Source organism: Schistocerca gregaria, chromosome 3, assembly GCF_023897955.1.
Source record: "Schistocerca gregaria isolate iqSchGreg1 chromosome 3, iqSchGreg1.2, whole genome shotgun sequence".
NCBI lineage: Eukaryota > Metazoa > Arthropoda > Insecta > Orthoptera > Acrididae > Schistocerca > Schistocerca gregaria.
In genome coordinates this window covers 956,299,072-956,318,498 of record NC_064922.1, presented here as the reverse complement: position 1 = coordinate 956,318,498, position 19,427 = coordinate 956,299,072, and the positions used below count along the sequence as shown (strand labels likewise).

Here is a 19,427-nt window from a genome sequence, read left to right as displayed (position 1 = left end):
TCAGAACCAGTTGAAAAGAATGGATACAGTCTTGAAAAGAGATTATAACAATGGATAGTGTCTTGAAAGATGATTATAAAAAGAACATCAACAAAAGTAAAACTAGGGTCATGAAATGTCAAATTAAATCTGGTGATCTTGAGGGAATTAGATTAGGAAATGACACAATGAAGAAGTAGTGTGTTTTGCTATTTGGGTAGAAAAATTAATCAATAACTAACAAAGTGGGAGGAGGATATAAAATAAAGAATAGCAATAGCAAGAAAACCATTTCTAAAAAAAGAGGAATTTCTTAACAGTGCAGACTTGAATACAAATTGAAACATAGATGAAAAGCAGCTCATACAAGAAGGGAATAGGAACTTTAGAAGTGTGGTGCTGTACAACAATACTAAAGATTAACTCTTTGCCTTTAAATATGTCTGCTTGTGTCTGTGAATGTGCGGATGGATATGTGTGTGTGTGTGTGCGAGTGTACACCTGTCCTTTTTTTCCCCTAAGGGAAGTCTTTCCGCTCCCGGGATTGGAATGACTCCTTACCCTCTCCCTTAAAACCCACACCCTTTCATTTTTCCCTCTCCTTCCTTCCTTCCTTCCTGACGAAGCAACTGCCAGTTGCGAAAGCTCGTAATTCTGTGTGTGTGTTTGTGTGTTTTGTTCATGTGCCTGTCTGCCGGCGCTTTCCCGCTTGGTAAGTCTTGGAATCTTTATTTTTAATATATTTTTCCTAAAGATTAAGTGGGTAGATCAAATAACAAATGAGAAGATATCGAATAAAAATTGAGGAAAAAATAAATTTATGCAATAAGAATAGACTGGTTGATAAGAAACGTACTGAAACATCAATGAATTTTCAATTGTGTAATGGAAGGAAGTGTGGGGGAGGGGGGGGGGGGGGGGGGGCAACAGCTGTACAGGAATACAAAGGCTTGAATAGCTGTCTTTTTCAGGTGCTGCGATTTTTGCTGCTGTACGTACACTCTGGACTCCTAGCAGTGAATACACATAACAGCAAAACTCGCAGAACGTGAAGAAGCCAGATGGGATGGCTGGCAAAATATTGTGCATAAATGGAAACTGTAACTCAGCAGAACACCCACATGCATGTCATTAATCAATTACACTGAAACCTCAAGATTACAATAAGCAAGTTGAAATTGATGGAGATTGCAGTCGTCGTGCACAGATACAGAAGCTTGCAAAGGATAGACTAGCATGGAAAGCTGGCCCAAATCAATCTTGAGGCTGTTGACCACAACAACAGCTACAAATAGGCCTGACATTATCAACTGTGTTAGTATGGGAACAGAATGTTGCCACCTAAGGTCAAAAAACCCATCAAGAAGACTAGGCAAGTATTTATGCTGGAAACAGCAGATATCCAGTTATTAACATTCTATTTACACAATAAATTGACATTTAGTTCAAATATAACGGCTGTAGAAGAATTATGGGCAAAGTCTTAATCTGATTGGAAATTAGATTCTAGAGAAATATATGCCGAGTATATGTGGACAACATATGGAAAAGACCTATCATGATTTAACAACAAAATTCAGAAAATGCTGAGAAAACAGACTGTTACATTCTGAGTTCAAAAAAGAACACAGAAATGTCAACAGTCAAGAGTTAGTAGAAATTTGTGTGTCTATAAGAAGACTGATGCATAAAGGATACTACTTTCACTGTCATACATGACCAAAAATTAGCCACGAATGCTATAAAATAATTCTGATCACACGTAAAATTTCTGAGCTGGCTGAAGGCTTCCATTCGGTCACCGGCCACTCATAGGATAATCTAGTGAGGAAAAAAGAAAACGAAAACAACAACAACAACAAACATCTGAGGAGGACTGTGCAGATGTACCATCGATTGACTGCCACATGATCTCCCATTGGAGTACACATTGAAAGGCAGCTGAAAGAATTGAAAATAAATAGTCACCAGGTCCAGATGGAACCCCAATTTGGTTTTACAAAGGGCACTCTTCAGCATTGGTTCCACACTTAGCTTGCATTTATCACAGATCTCACACTCAGTGGAAAGTTCCAAGCAAAGAAAAGGTTGAGCTGATCAGGATCTGTCCTCATTTCTGTGTTTCACCCCTAAAACACTTGAAATAGACAGTCTTCTCAACACAATGGAGCCATTTCTATGAATCAATGGTTCAGTTTCAAACTTCTGGGAAAACTGAACTGCAAAACTATTCACTACTTTTCTTTTTGTAGTGCAAACATGTTTTGATGATGACAGACTAATAGCTATGACAAACTCAATGGTTGGATGCAATTATGGAGAAGTCTCAAAACCAACAAAAGTAGGTTGTGGACTGTGTCTGGATCCTCATACCCCAACATAATTCTATTGAGTAAGTATCCAGTCAACTCAAATAACAGAAAGAGCAATTAATGACTACCACTAATGATCTCAATGTCAATGTGACTCTTCCCTTAAAGGTCACTGAAGTAACTGCAATGTCACCAGTTGTTCCAGTTTCAGAGAAACATTGCAGGCATTTGCCACAGAGCTTATTATAATGTCACTAAACACAAATTGTGCTAGCATCCAGTGATAATTTGGAGACTTTGATCACAGTATCCAGAAGGTTTGACGATATGGCTGCAGATATCTTTCATAAATTCTGGAACACAAGGATTCTCAGGAAATAATGGAAGGAAGATTAGAGTTTTCTGTTTCATTGACAATACAATCATTAAACATGGAGCACAAGCTCCAGTTTAAGGAGGATGGAAAAGAAATCACTGTGCCATTTTCAAAGGAACAACTCCACCATTTGCTGCAAACAATTCAGAATAATACTTAATCCTCAATGGCTGTCTGAGGTATAATACCATGGTTGTCCCTAGTGTGAATAAATTGTCCTAACTACTGTGTCGCTTCAGTTACATAGAATATTAGAAGATGTACATGGCAGGACACAGAATCCCCTAACAAACAGAACACAGTATATCTTCCTAAATGTGGAGAGAGATGAAGCAAAGTAATGTTGAGGGTGTCTCAAGAAACTGTCACATACCCACCACAATTTACGATGTATATAAATGTCTTCAAAGGTCTCATATATTTCACAGAAAATACTATTATGCTAATGATGGTGGCACTGTCATGAGTTATTGCTTAATGTGGCTGTCTTACAGTTTCTCCGCACTTGGTACCAAAAAAGATAAGCACCATACTATAAAAAGAAGCATAAATTGCAAGAACAAACAAGATCCCATATTAAATAACAACACTACAAACAATAAATCAAATATTTGAGTGTTCCAATCTGCAGTGAATTCAAGTCCATAAATGACATGGGATCCCTGCGAAACATAGTTAACAAAAGAGACAGACGAGCTGAAGAATAGTTGCATACTTTATAACACATTTATTCTGTAAGAGTTGCAACATCAAAGTTATGCCACAAAACTCCAGTATGAAATGCTAAAACAACAATATCATCCATCACTGAAAGGATCTCTTTCAAAAGTCTAAGAATCAAGTTTCTAAAAAGGCAAAAAATATGCTATGAGTTCTGTCAGACACTTGCAGTAATGACTCAAATCACAAATAGGGGAGATACTTGGGTTAATAGAGAGCCACATTTTGGTTTACTATATCGCTCACAAGCAGAATGAGAAGTTTCTGAAATACCATCAACAAGGCCTCCATACGAAAATGAATATAAGAAAATATCAAACTGGAAGCATGCATTCCAAGAGAAAGGAAGGATATAATAAAACAACAAAATAAAAAATTTCATCTGTACTGTATGTTACAATACCTATATTTAGAAAGATAACAAACTTTTACCGTGACTTACCGACATATCATGAACTAAATAAACACTAAGCTAAACTTCTCCTTACCTGATCCTTTGTGTGCAGCACCCCACACTTTTTCCAGTTGCCAGTTCCCTGTCCTACAGACAGCCAAGTTGCCATCCTCACTGCCACTAAGCAAATGTGAGCCATTTGGAGTAAATTCAAGGCAATGTACAGTACCTATTGTCAAATGTAAAAGAAAATTACGTAGATATTAGAAATTTAAAGTACTTTACGTACACAAATAATAATTTCACAGCATTTTCAGTATCATTCCATAGTCCCAATCTTATTCAAGTGTACTATAACAGTATTTAATTTGAACAAGTGGAAATATAAATCTATTTCCCTGTACACTGGTTCAGAAACAATGTCATGGTGTTTGTCCATGCAAGTCTTTAATACAAATACCTACATATACTGTAAGATCATTAAATCATGGAGTTAATATCTCAGCATAAACTACTGGATACTGATAATTGAGATTGCTGAAACAATGGTCCACCTAGATTAAGTTGTATCCAAATAATCAGAATCACATGTTAATACATCAACAAGCAGATTGTCCTAGACATGTATCTTGTTTGGTCTGATCTATCACGCAAGCCTGCAACTGCACAGATATATAAATGCAGAGGTGGTGGATGCCATCTTGGATGCTTGTGTTTCACACAGAATACACCTGTTGTCACAACTGGTCAAGGGATATTGCAAGTAATAAAACTTGACAATATACTATTTTGCATACCTCATATGAAAAGCCCATGGAAAAAAAGGGGTAAGTCCATTTAATTAGGAAATTAGTTTATAGCATATTCTAATGGCCAGCTGCCAGTATGACAAGATAGTTAAAATTACTTTCAAATAATGTGGGAAGTCACCAAGATACAAAGGGTTCCAGGTTCCACTTTTAGTGGTCTTCACATGAAAAGAATGAGGCACGTCCAGGATTTTCTTCCGCTGTTCATATTGCACCTGTTAGGTCAGTTGGGTTGTGAATAGAAGCATAATTGGTTGTGTTTCTTATTTTTTGGTCTTTCCTTGTAGTAACAGCACTTAGTTCAAAGTGTGATAATAGTGTTGTCCTCTTAGCATCTTCAAAATGTGTGGACCATCACAAGATGAAGGTGAGAAGTCATCTGTTAATCAACTAGGAAGAGAAAATATCATGGTAGAATGAGTAACATTTGTACAGATCTTAGAGCAGTGTGAGTTAGGCAGTGACTGCAAATACTCATTGTCTGAGACCTTCAAACAAATCAGACCCCTCTAGAGATCAGCTTATCAAGAATTTTAATTTTCTAGGTAACTAGAACGATCAATCTTCCTATGTAACCATCTTAATTTCTGCAACATTAATTGCTCTTAGAAAGCCTAGGCAAGACCATTCCATGTCAGAAATTGCTCTTTCTGATATATTGTAAGAATCAAATAAAATGATACCATTAGTGAAATTCCTGTTTGCCAAGAGGCCACCTGAGGAATACTGGAAGGTCTTCCAAAGACAAAAGAGATATGCATGCTCAGTGGCCTCAGAAACTATCCAAAGAATAGGAGGCAGTAGCTATAAATAACACGGCTGTATTTGTGGGGAGAAAGAGCAACTATGGCAAGGGGACGACAGGTGGAATTTATCTTCCAGAAGAAATGCCAGTAAAAAAATCCCATTAGTTATATAGAGAATAATAACCTTAACTTCCTGTTGCAATGAGACATACCAGAAAACATTTAACGGAAAATTCAACTTTCGTTTGGTGACAAACAAAACTATTGCAGGGTTACCAAAAGACTGGGTTAATGCTTTTGACACAAGAGTGAATCCAAGGCCTTACACAGTCATTACTGTTCAACAAGAAGTTATAGAGATTGAGCAACCTTTTTAAATGCATTTTACAGAACAGAGTGTTATTCAAGACATGGCCATGCAGTGACACTCTGTTGTGAATGAATATAAGCTGTTCAAATACAGGATTACTTACAATGGAGCCTGGACACAAGTAGAACTGAAACATTCTGGTTGTCTACAAATAGATGTTGAGCCTGAGTCTCAACCACAGGGATCTAACATATTCTTAATCTCTCATCGAGTGAGTAATAATAAGCGTTTTGAATATAATAGAAGGAAACATTCCAGGTGGGAAAAGTATAACTAAAAACAAATATGATGTAACTTACCAAACAAAAGCTTTGTTATGTTGATAGACACACAAACAAACGCAAACACACATACAAAATTCAAGCTTTCACAACCCACGGTTGCTTCATCAGGAAAGAGGGAAGGAGAGGGAAAGACGAAAGGATGTGGGTTTTAAGGGAGAGGGTAAGGAGTCATTCCAATCCCGGGAGTGGAAAGACTTACCTTGGGGGGGGGGGAGAGGGGGGGGGGGGGGAAGGACAGGTATACACTCGCACACACACATATCCATCCACACATATACAGACATATGTGAAGGCGTCTGCTTGTGTCTGTGTATGTCTGTATATGTGCGGATGGATATGTGTGTGAGTGCGAGTGTATACCTGCCCTTTTTTCCCCCTAGGGTAAGTCTTTCCCCTCCCAGGATTGGAATGACTCCTTACCCTCTCCCTTAAAACCCACATCCTTTTGTCTTTCCCTCTCCTTCCCTCTTTCCTGATGAAGCAACCGTGGGTTGCGAAAGCTTGAATTTTGTGTTTGTGTTTGCATTTGTTTGTGTGTCTATCAACATAACAATGCTTTCATTTGGTAATTTACATCATCTTTGTTTTTAGATATATAATAAGCATTTTGTAATACAAAACTTTTTGTAATGAAAATCAACTTTGTGTGTGTGTGTGTGTGTGTGTGTGTGTGTGTGTGTGTGTGTGTGTGCATGTAACTAATTCTAAAGGTACATCTTCAGGGATCCTGCCAGTACCATATGAAAAACATACAGATCTTCAAGAACTTAAAATAGTTTTGTGATCAAGACGCAAGAAATTTCTATTGCAATCTACTAAATAACAAAGAAAAATCCTAGGCCAACTAAAAGAAACTTCAGAGCTAAACAACACAAAAGGGATGAAAGCCTACCAAAAAGTGATGGATTTATTATTCTTGTGGCACACACACTTTCTTTTCATGGTTAGTCTCTTTCATTATATAATTTTAGTAGTTTTCCAGTGTACTTTGTCTGCAGTTGCCAAATTTGGCATTAAAATTATGTTGGTTATACTCAATTGGAATGTTTTATGTATTTTTTTGTAGTCTTGAAAGTTTACATTTCCACTCCTGAAAAGTGTACAAAATGTGACTTATCCAGTCTTTTTCGTGGGCTCATCATATGTGTTCAACAGGGAACAAATGGGTCGGTTATATTTGGTTATTTATTCTCTTGCCAAATGAGCACACACAAAGTAAGGAGAATGGACTGCACTGCATACATACAGCCATGGATTTTCTAGAAACAAATACTAAATGGTTGTTTAAAATTGAATCTTTCCTGAAGTCCCATTATTTAGTCAAAGTAAGTCCACTGGCTGCAGCTTTGGCCAAAACTTCAGCAATGTGTGTAGCTGGGCACTAATTGTACTTTGTTAGTTCATCTATAGTCAACACCAGTGTCACAAAACATCAGATTCTACATAAGGCCTGGTGTAATCTTGCCTGCCAAAGTAATCACTGCTTGTGATTCTCAAAAGATTTACAGTGAGATATGTGGCTGCATCATAATAGTGAACTGTACAAGATACAGAGCATAATCAGCACTGGAATTTGCAATGAAGTCTGAGTAAGTTGCCATCTCAACAACCAATCTCAGGTGTATTGATAGTGCTAGTGTTTGCTGCTTGTGTGGGCCTGTGCAGTCTTTCTGTGTATGCCCCATATACCAGGTTTTTAAAATTTCATTGCACCATGCTCTGCTATTGCATTTCTGTCTTGAAAAGGAGGGATGTGCACCTCTGGCTGCTTTCCCTTGAGTTTTTCTACTGGGACTCCACTAACAAGTTTTAGTGGGTTTACAAAATTTTCTGAAATGTTCCACACTACATCTCACCAAGTTGAGACATTGTTTATCTGTAAACCTGACATGCCCCTCATCATTAGCACCTATACAGAATCAAAAGTGTGGAGGCGTATGTTTTTGTTGTTGTTGTCTTCAGTCCTGAGACTGGTTTGATGCAGCTCTCCATGCTACTCTATCCTGTGCAAGCTTCTTCATCTCCCAGTACCTACTGTAACCTACATCCTTCTGAATCTGCTTGGTATATTCATCTCTTGGTCTCCCTCTACGATTTTTGGCCTCCACATGCCCTCCACGCTGCCCTCCAATACTAAATTGGTGTTCCCTTGATGCCTCAGAACATGTCCTACCAACCGATCCCTTCTTCTCGTCACGTTGTGCCACAAACTTATTTTCTCCCCAATCCTATTCAATACTTCCTCATTAGTTATGTGATCTACCCATCTAATCTTCAGCATTCTTCTGTAGCATCACATTTCGAAAGCTTCTATTCTCTTCTTGTCCAACCTATTTAGTGGAGGAGTATATAAATGCAGAATAGTCGGTTCCCCAGACCTCTGACAATCCATTCTACAACCTGTGCAGGCCAGAGGAGATAAAGAATATTGACTATAAATAACAAACACTTTAAGAGTGGTGGGGAATTGTAAACAGTATAGTAAATGCTATTTTCTACCAACTGTACAGCGAACATTTCTCTGGACATAGGGGCAATCCACACAACAAGCTCCAAGCAAGCACGAAATACCATTCAAGTGATAGTGAAAATGTGAGTGACGGTATAATTAGTGAAGTACTATTTGCAGCAGCGCCGGCTGAAGCAATGCATCACAGAACAGAATTGCCACTGTCAGGACTGTCCACATTGTCGACTCTCCTTGGACCACTGTCACATTCTGTTGAGGTGTAAATAGTGCACTTTAGCAGATAGCGCCTGAGCATACACCTTAATACCTGGCAGTGAATTACATTGTAATTTTTTAAAATTTGCTGTAACAATTTTAATTGTATCAAATGGTTCATTTACTTGAGAAGTTTGTAACATAGCAAGAAGACAAAATGGAGACAAAATTCCAGCACTGCCACAAGCCACATTAAAAGTAGAGAATACTACCCCTAGCTTCAAAATTGTTAGTTACTTCCTTAGAGAGGAAAACGGGATACTTTTTGGAAGCCTGGAAAGGAGACGCAGGTCATTGAGACTGCATGTTGAGAGAGAGTCACCTTTAATTAATTAGAAAATATGAGAAGTGTGAATCATACAAATTTTAGTTTGCTATAGAAATCATGCAGGAATCTTGCAAATTCTGTAGAATATACCAGTATTAGCAGGCATAGATCTTACTAACAATAGATGTAGTCACTGTCAGTAACAATGGGAGTAGGCCAGGATTGGCATAACAATGGGCTGTTGGCAGGAATCCTTAGGTTAGGTTATTCTTCCATTATATCTCCACACAGTATTGGGTTATGAAGTTCAGTGTTAAGGTTTTTGATTTTGTTTTTGTCAGTCTTCAGTATTTCATCTTTTTAAAGAAATGTTAGCTGTAAAGTGTTTACAATAATAAAAAAACTTTCATGGTGTCATTTTATCAAATACCACGTAGCATAGTTCACTGATACATGCTGTGATTAATAACAATAATCAAGAGAAACTATTGTTTGATAAGTTTGCATGGTCCACAAACAGACTGACTGTAAGTGTAGCACCACATAAGTCTTAGTCCCATACGAGATAAAGATCCAAAGTTTCTATAATTTAACAAAAGTACAGTAGAATTTCGCAAAGATTTCAGTTACAGCATTAACTGCTCAATACAACATAGTGCAAAAGATACATATAGAGTGAGCATATGTTAGAAAACTTCTGAACTAACACAATTATACAAACATATAATACATAAGGGCTTCATTAGCTCTTTTTCTGAACAAATATTACCCCATATGTAACACAGGCTCTCAAATACACAATTCGCTTTTAGCTTACCATTGTGATGCATCAACATGCCCGTCTCTCTTCTTGTATGTAGATCATATAGGTAGATAGTTTCATCAGCACCTCCAGATGCCAATAACTTCCCACAGGTAGTCACACACCTTATACTAGCACGATGAGAATGGTTAGCAAAACTCTGCACTAATTTGTACTTCTGAAAAATAAAATAATAAATCACTAATAATATATTTAACAATTACTAACAAAGAGATAGAGGGGCTGGCCAGTACTTACCTCAGCTCAGTACAGCCGATAGAAACACAAAAAACAACCGAATATATATATATATATATATATATATATATATATATATATATATATATATATATATATATATAAAAATATCTCGAAATGAGATCCATCCTTCATGAAATCCTCCTCACTCCACCAAGAGTGTCTTTCCGCCGTCCACCTAACCTTCGTAACCTCTTGGTTCATCCCTATGAAATCCCCAAACCACCTTCCCTACCCTCTGGCTCCTACCCTTGCAACCGCCCCCAGTGTAAAACCTGTCCTATGCACCCTCCCACCACCACCTACTCCAGTCCTGTAACCCGGAAGGTGTACACGATCAAAGGGAGAGCCACGTGTGAAAGCACCCACGTGATTTACCAACTGACCTGCCTGCACTGTGACGCTTTCTATGTGGGAATGACCAGCAACAAATTGTCCATTCGCATGAATGGACACAGGCAGACAGTGTTTGTCGGTAATGAGGATCACCCTGTGGCTAAACATGCCTTGATGCACGGCCAGCACATCTTGGCACAGTGTTACACCGTCCGAGTTATCTGGATACTTCCCACCAACACCAACCTATCCGAACTCCGGAGATGGGAACTCGCCCTTCAGTATATCCTCTCTTCTCGATATCCGCCAGGCCTCAACCTCCGCTAATTTCAAGTTGCCGCCGCTCATACCTCACCTGTCTTTCAGCAACTTCTTTGCCTCTGTACTTCCGCCTCGACTGACATCTCTGCCCTTACTCTTTGCCTTTAAATATGTCTGCTTGTGTCTGTGTATGTGCGGATGGATGTGTGTGTGTGTGTGTGTGTGTGTGTGTGTGTGTGTGTGTGTGTGTGTGTGTGTGTGTGTGCGCGCGCGCGCGCGCGAGTGTACACCTGTCCTTTTTTTCCCCTAAGGGAAGTCTTTCCGCTCCCGGGATTGGAATGACTCCTTACCCTCTCCCTTAAAACCCACATCCTTTTTGTCTTTCCCTCTCCTTCCTGAAGAAGCAACCATCGGTTGCGAAAGCTAGTAATTCTGTGTGTGTGTTTGTGAGTTTTGTTCATGTGCCTGTCTGCCGGCGCTTTCCCGCTTGGTAAGTCTTGGAATCTTTGTTTTTAATACCTTTTTCCCATGTGGAAGTTTCTTTCTGTTCTGAATCATCTACAACAACATCCTGATACATATGATGATGTTGATGGTGATTGGTGTTCAATGACATGGTTATCAGTGCATATACAAATTCCCAATCTTTTCACAGTCCAGTCTCACCACAATCCTGAATGATGATGAAATGATAAGGACAGCACAAACAGCCACTTCCCGGGCAGAGAAAATCCCCAACCCAGCCAGGAATCGAACCCCTGACACCGTGATCCAGAGGCAGCAACGCCAGCCACTAGCCTACGAGTTGCGGACTGCTGATACATAGGTAGATCTGCCAACGACTACAAATCTGTACAAAAAGTCCCTCATGAACTTAGCTTGATAGCTATGGGATATAATGTCAGCTTTTCAAACCTAGGCTAAATCGACAGTATTTAAAAAAACAGAGCCCCCCCCCCCCCCCCACACACACACAAAATAGTACACAAAGATATACAAACCACACTTGAAGTAGAAAATATTAATCCTAGCATGTTTGTCTTGTAGCAGCCTCACAACAGCTTTGTCCCTCTCAACATCGGGCCTGAGGGGATTTGCCCCCACCCCCCCCCCCCCCCCCTCCTCCTGACCCTTCTCAGCTAATCCCTCTTTCCTCCATTAAGAAGGAGTGCATAGTTCCAAAAGCTAGGATTAGTATTTCTGATGTTAAGTGTTAGAAATTTGCAAGGTTATGTGCCAGTGACCCTTTCTGTATTTTAACAATTTTGTCAACTGAATTTGCCCCTTTATATAAATCTATAAAATATGAGAACTTCCACATTTGTGAATGTTCGCTAGTACTGCTGCTGTGTCAGTGTGTATGGACCTCAAGCAAACAGTCATTGCTATATGAATTTACCATCATGCTGTGACAGGTCTACCAGTAGAAATCCTTGACCTTTCCTGTACAGTCTAGACTATTACAGTAGGTGCTTTGAGCTGGAATCTAGAAGCCCTATTGATGAGATTGTATGCCATGTATATTATAGTGTTCGATTTAGATTGCAAAACCAGATGGAAGAAACTGAGGATGTAATCCTTGTCTTCTCAAACAACAAGCAATGCACCTTGCTACTGCAACATTGGCCAGTCCAGAGAGTTACCTGGCTTTGCAATGCCCTGAGACAACCTAATAGGTGTGCCGAGGATAAAATTGTCTCTGACATGGCCCAGCTAGCTCCTCAGCTCTGATGAGGGACGATCATTTGTGTTCCCAAGTACATTGTACAGGTTAGAAGTTCTGTGCATTCTATAAATCAGGGAGTGTAATGAATCACCTTGTGTGCAAGATGATGATGGCTCATAGCATGCAAATAGAGATTAGTATAAACAGAGATGCAGTACAAAATAAAGGTATGAACCTGGGCTTATATGAACATGTCCATCTGCATTGATAACTGAATATAAAGATGTACAAATTAACCACTGAAGAAGCATGTGTAATATCTTTATAAGGTCACACTTTGAAATCTACCATGCTCAAACTCTCACAAACAAAAGTGACATCAAAACCATCAAATTAAGTATTTCTTTCTTCAAACACTTTTGTACGATAGTTGGTTGGCATGTGACACAGAAAACCACACTTGGTATTTCTGACTACATGCTGAAACTAAAAAAAACAAAAACAAAAAGTAAGTTGGAGGTCCACATATTTTCAAAAATGAAAAGGAACTTTGTCAGTAACACGCCTGAATAACAGCACAATGTTCTCCTTAACCCTCCTAATACCATTGGGGTCAATATGACCTCACAAGCACATTGAAAATATGTACCTCCCTTGTTTCTAAAGCAATTACTTTGAAAATATAACACTTTCTCCCTCTGAGTCAATTGTATCCAATGATGTTTTGTATTTACAAAACTTTTTTTTTTTTTTCCAGTGCGTACCACTGGGGTCAATAAGCCCCAAACCTAAATTACTTTTTGTTTCTTGAATGTAACATTTATGAAAAAGTATAATGAATGTTACATTGAATGGCTTTAATGTATGTTTTTATGGCAGTTCATTAAAATACAGTCAATATATTGCATGTAAATTACTTGGGGTCTATCACATTTGTCCCCAAAATGGGCAGCAGAACTGATCTCCATAATTATCATTCTATTTCACATAGCTGAATTTGTAGCAAGTTTTGAGGGGATTTGTAAGCAATGTGATAGCGCAGGAAAAACTAATGACATAATTCACATGGTGGGGATCAAGCCTCTTGAAATGATCTGTGGATGACAACAGTAAAACAAGAAAACTCGATCAAAACAAAAACTAACAACACCCCTACTGGGACTGGGGAGGGGGAGAAGAGGAACTCCAGTAAAAGGTACATAGTGCACCACCAGCATTTTCTGTATTTTATGTACAATGCAACAAACTCCCCAGAGACTTGTTCGTTATCTAATAATAGTTTTCTGAATTTACTTCGCAGTTTTATTTTATCTAACCTAACATTCATTAAATATGGCAAAAATGTAAACATGAGGCTATGTGACAGGTTAATCTTACCAGAAGTTTTACTGCATATTCACAGAAGTTGACTTTGCAAACTCACAACCCAATTGTTATCTTTCTATGTAACCTAGACCTCGAGCTGCATCACACATCAGCCTATTAAATGAATCCATCACATTCGGAAAGGGGGGGGGGTGCTGAGAGGGCACTATCAATATCTAGCTGGATTTTGTGTGGAATTATTAAATTGGATAGATAAAAAATCTACTCACCAAGCGGCGGCAGAACACACACACAAAAGACTGGTGTGATTGGCAAGCTTTCAGAGCCAGAGGCTCCTTCTTCAGGCACACGGGTTGAAGGCGAAGGAAGAAGGGTGAAGGAAAAGGACTGGAGAGGTGTCGGAAAATGGTGGTAGATTTTGGGACAGTCACCCAGAACCGCAGGTCAGGGGAGACATACCGTACGGGATGAGAAGAAAAGACTGATTGTTGGGGCTGCATAGGAAGAGATTTGAAAAACTGAAAGCTTAAAGGTGGAAGGCAGGGTAATATCCAAGACAGAGATTACTACTAAAACATCATGCATGAGTTTATAAGAGTGAGTAAGCTAAGTGCAATGTACATAACGGAAGTGGGAGGGTGCGGTGAAAAACTGACACGAAAGACAATGAAAAATGTAGAAAACTAAAACAGAGTGAAGCAAAGAGTAGTTACAGTGAAGAAAAGCTGAAATGGAAGTAATTTACATAAATTAAGGCCCAGCTGGGAGGCAAGTACCGAGGACATGTTGTGGTGCTAGTTCCCACCTGTGGAGTTTTGAGAAAATGGTGTCTGGAAGAAAAATGTGGATAGGCAGAAGGTATATACTGGCAACTCGCAATATCCTGTTGCAGAGCATGCTCTACAACATGACATTTGTCACCTCAGTGCCTGTTTCACCACACGCACCATCTGGATTCTGCCCCCAGACACCAGTTTCTCAGAACTCCGCAAGTGGGAACTAGCACAACATGTCCTTGGTTCGAGCCACCCAGCTGGCCTTGATTTACATACATTTCTTCCACCTCAACTTTTCTTCATTGTAACTACTCTTTGCTTCACTCTGTTTTAGTTTTCTACATCTTTCATTGTATTTCCTGTCTATTTTTCACTGCCCCCACCCCACTTCCGTTATGTACAATGCACTTAGCTTACTCATCTTATTAATGTTGTAGTAGTAATCTCTGTCTTGCCTATTACCCTGTCTTCCACCTTTAAGCTCTCAGTTTTTCAAATCTCGTCCAATGCAGCCCCAACAATCAGTCTTTCCTTCTCATCCCGTACGGTAGGTCTTCCCTGACCCACAGTTCTGGACGATTTTCCCAAACTACCCCTTCTCCTAGACCTCTCCAGTCCTTTCCCTTCACCCTTCTTCCTTCCCCTTCAACCCTTCTGTCTGGAGAATGAGCCACTGGCTCTGAAAGCTTGCCAGTCACAACAGTCTTTTATATATGTATTCCGCCACCACTTGGTAAGTAGATATTTTATCTATCCAGTTAAATAATTTCATCAAAAATTCTTTTCATTGTTGGATTTTGGGCGGAGTATTCTTGTTATTAATGCTACCAAACATACAAAAAACTAGAAAATATCAGCATATAGTAGGAAGACATACATTTTCATAGGCATGTACATATAGTTACAGAACAATCTAAATGAATAAAAAGATTGTAATGACGTATTCCCTGGCATTGAAACTTGCAACCAAAAAGTAATCTTAGAATCAAAATTACGCCATGGTCTCCACTACAGACTTGCCAATCAGTGCAACGTACAATAAACAAAGAAAGAAAAGGAAAACTAACTTTTTGTTACATCATGTTCATTTCTGCAATCTTGAATACCCTTGCTAGCCCTATATAAGTATAATAAACGGCATGACCTAAGTAACCACCTCCAACTACTATACCACACATATACCAAAAATATGAACAACATTCACAAGTGAAACTTAAAAACAAAAATGTCAAACAATGGAAAATCTGGATTAGAATAGCAACAATTTTGTAAAGGACAGATTGCTATGCACTGTAAAGATAACACATTGAGTTGCAGACAGGCAAGATGAAAAGATTGTTACACATGAAGCCTTTGGCCAAAGCCTCCATCAAAAGGCTTTGGGCGAAAGCTTAATGTGCAAGTCTTTTATTTAAGCCTGTCTGCAACTCAACACGCCATCTTCACTGCGAGTAGCAGTCTATCCTTTCCATAAATATAAACAAAATCATCACAAGTTCCATACATGGAACACACACCACCACACTTCAAAGAGCACCCAAATGATCAAACACAATATGGTAAGTTTGACACACACATAGGCATGGGAGTGGGGAGAGGGGATGGGAGGAGGGGGGGGGGGGGGGGGCGAGGGGGGGAATGCGGCAGTGTTCACAGCTGTTGCGCTGAAGGCTGATATGTATAACAACTTGCATGTTGAACAATGCGAACTGAATATGAGAGATCGAGATTCGGTAGTTAGTAGCCAATCAGAATGTTAATTCGTAATTTCCTAAGGTTTGTAAATAAAGTTTGTTGGTATTTTAATCTATTAGGCTAGAATTTAGTCACATCATAGGAATTTTTGGAAAAAAATTGGTGATGAGACAAAGGAATGATGAATGTATATCTCAAGCTACACTAAAAATAAATATATTATGGCACTTGTAATTTTAGCACTGACATTCATTGGCTTCACAAACTCTAACACAAATTATCACATTCCAATGTAACCCAGGAGTTGGGCTATGCTACAGGTCAATCTGTTAGCACACCTAGTTCTGTTCTGTTCATATTCATTACTTCGCCACCTCATGTCCAGGTTGTCACATTCCAACATAACCTAGCCCTAACGTTGCACTCTACATCAGTCTGTAAGCACATCTACTTTTTTCCAGTCATCAAAGAAATAGGAAAATCAGAAACCAAACTTAAAGTTCATATAACCAGATTAGAAAATGTTATAACAATCAACTCACATCTTCTTCCAAAATAAATCATCAGATTCTACATCTACATCTACATCCATACTCCACAAGCCACCTGACGGTGTGTGGCGGAGGGTACCCTGAGTACCTCTATTGGTTCGCACTTCTATTCCAGTCTCGTATTGTTCGTGGAAAGAAGGATTGTTGGTATGCTTCTGTGTGGGCTCTAATCTCTCTGATTTTATCCTCATGGTCTCTTCGCGAGATATACGTAGGAGGGAGCAATATACTGCTTGACTCTTCGGTGAAGGTATGTTCTCGAACCTTTAACAAAAGCCCGTTCCAAGCTACTGAGCGTCTCTCCTGCAGAGTCTTCCACTGGAGTTTATCCATCACCTCCATAATGCTTTCGCGATTACTAAATGATCCTGTAACGAAGCGCGCTACTCTCCGTTGGATCTTCTCTATCTCTTCTATCAACCTTATCTGGTACGGATCCCACACTGCTGAGCAGTATTCAAGCAGTGGGCGAACAAGCGTACTGTAACCTACTTCCTTTGTTTGGTGACTATACTATCAGCCAAACGGCTATGACCAATGTCAATGAATTATCAACATTAGCACACAAAACAAGAACCATCAACACAATAAGTAAGTTACACTTTAGTCTGTGATGTTTTACATTTAGTAGCACACTTACTAAGAAAATCACGTGCATGCAGGATATAGACACATACCACGAAGCAGTTAAGCAGATTGGTCACAAATTGATATTCATACACATACAACGGAAACTGCAAAATTGTAAACTTTAGCAACCAAAGGATGACTGTGTGATTCTGCAGTGAAATGTCACTGCACAGCTGACGTGGATAGTACAGAGGTAACATGTTGATACCAAGACATAAAGTCTTTGTGAATTTTATTTCATGTACTTAGTTGAACAGTAACTGTGCCTCATGGACACACCCGTAAACAATATACACAGATGCCAGAATTTGAGGGATGATGTGTTGTTGAGTTCAAAGAAGCCAGTTGGAGTTACCAGTGAAACACTCTAATTTGAATACAAGAGCACTGCCACTATACAACAACACTGGCAGGAATGGGTGAACCATGGCTGAACACAATGTCAAGGAGAAATCAGATGGCCTGGAGAGACAACAGAATGTGAGGACTGAGCAATCATCAGGGAGGCACTCAGAGCCCCAACTCATCATTATGACCGATCTGACATGCAACTGGTGCTTCAGTGACTGCAAGGGCCATTAATATGCAGCTCACAGAAAGGGGGCTGAGCTCACAGTGCCCCTTGCACCGAGTACCTTTGTCCTCTGTACACCAAAAAGGGCAAATGCCTTTGGTGTCGGGCACATTTGGCATGGAATCTCACTGACTGCAGTACGACTGTCTTCAGTGATGAGACCCACTTCGAACTGAGCCCCAATGGAAAGCAGAGATGTGTTTGGAGATGCCCCAGAAAGGCATGACAGCCAGCAGTGATGGTTTGGGGTGTCATTTCATTTCACAGCAGGATCCCTTAGTTGTCATTGACAGCACCTTTACAGCATAAAGGTATGCTAACAAACATTCTACACCCCATTTTGTTGCCCTTCATGGCAACACATCCTAGGCTTACATATCAGCAAGATAATATCTGCCCACCACTGGTGAGAGTTTCTACTGCTTATCTTCATGCTTGCCATACCCTACCTTCGCCAAATCGCTGGATCTCTCCCCAATTGAGAATGTCTGGAGCAATATGGGTAGGGCACCCCAACCAGCTCAGGATTTTGACACTCGAACACACAAATTGGTCAGAATTTTGCATGCTATTCCTTAAGAGGATGTCCAACAAGTCTGTCAGTCAGTGCCAAGCCGAGTAACTGCTTTTATAAGTGCCACATGTAGATCAATGTGTTGCTGACTTGCTTAATTTGTGGAGCTCTTTCTCTTGAATAAATCATCCAATTTTTCTGATATTGTAATCACTTGTTTGTTCATGCATGTACTTTACAGCTGTTGATTTTCACCCCATTTGGTTAATTTCTTCATGGTACATTGTTTTTTGTCTTAGATAGTATTTGAGACCATACTGAGAACAACTTGAAAGGCAAATTACATTACCTTAATACTGTGGAGGTGCTTCCGAAGAAATACATGTAAATTTTTAATAAAACAACTGTCACAGATGTAGATATTAACACAGGTATGCCTCAGGGTAGTGCATTGGATCCAATTCCATTCTACTATACATCAATTACTTCCCAGACAGTATAAGACAGAGAGAAAATTTTATCTTTGGTTATTACAACACTATAGCCACTGATAAAACAGCAGAATTCCTATTGCACAAAGCAAATGAAATCTTACAGGAAAGGGTCAACAGAAGGGTACGATTCCACTCATTTGCATGTACCCGTGACATAACAGTGTTATGTTATGTCATTGAGGTGTGACTTGGAAATGAATTGTGCTTGCAGAGGGCCTGATGGAGTAAATTGTGGCACACTCTAGTCTGAGATGTTTATGTTTCCAAACTATTTGAGAGTGATGTCAGTACAGCACTAGACTTAGTGCTGTGTCTTACTTGATGTCGTGGGATTTTGTTTTTGTTGCACTGCCAGTGTGTTATTTCAGTGCCATTAGTTATTGGCTACTGATCTGACCTCAGTTTTGAAACTTTTACTTCATCATATCATCAATGGTTTGAAAGGATGTTACAAAGAAATTTACTAGTCATTCCTTGGATGCTGCTATAGATGACAACACGATCCACTCAGTTAAATTTCTCCAGTTATATAGCCTCTTGGAAGAATGTGTGCAAAGTGTT

General features: G+C 39.4%; 1 protein-coding gene across 1 annotated transcript in view; it reads right to left on the bottom strand.

Annotated features, from left to right (window-relative positions):
- The window catches only part of LOC126355951 (p21-activated protein kinase-interacting protein 1-like), a 63,637-nt gene that overhangs the window by 33,170 nt on the left and 11,040 nt on the right, over positions 1-19,427 (bottom strand). Inside the window, exons 2-3 of the mRNA XM_050006539.1 lie at positions 9,801-9,963; positions 3,876-4,010 (exon numbers count right to left, since the gene is read on the bottom strand). Of these exons, the coding sequence (XP_049862496.1) occupies positions 3,876-4,010; positions 9,801-9,963 (298 nt within the window). The remainder of the gene's footprint in view (positions 1-3,875; positions 4,011-9,800; positions 9,964-19,427) is intronic.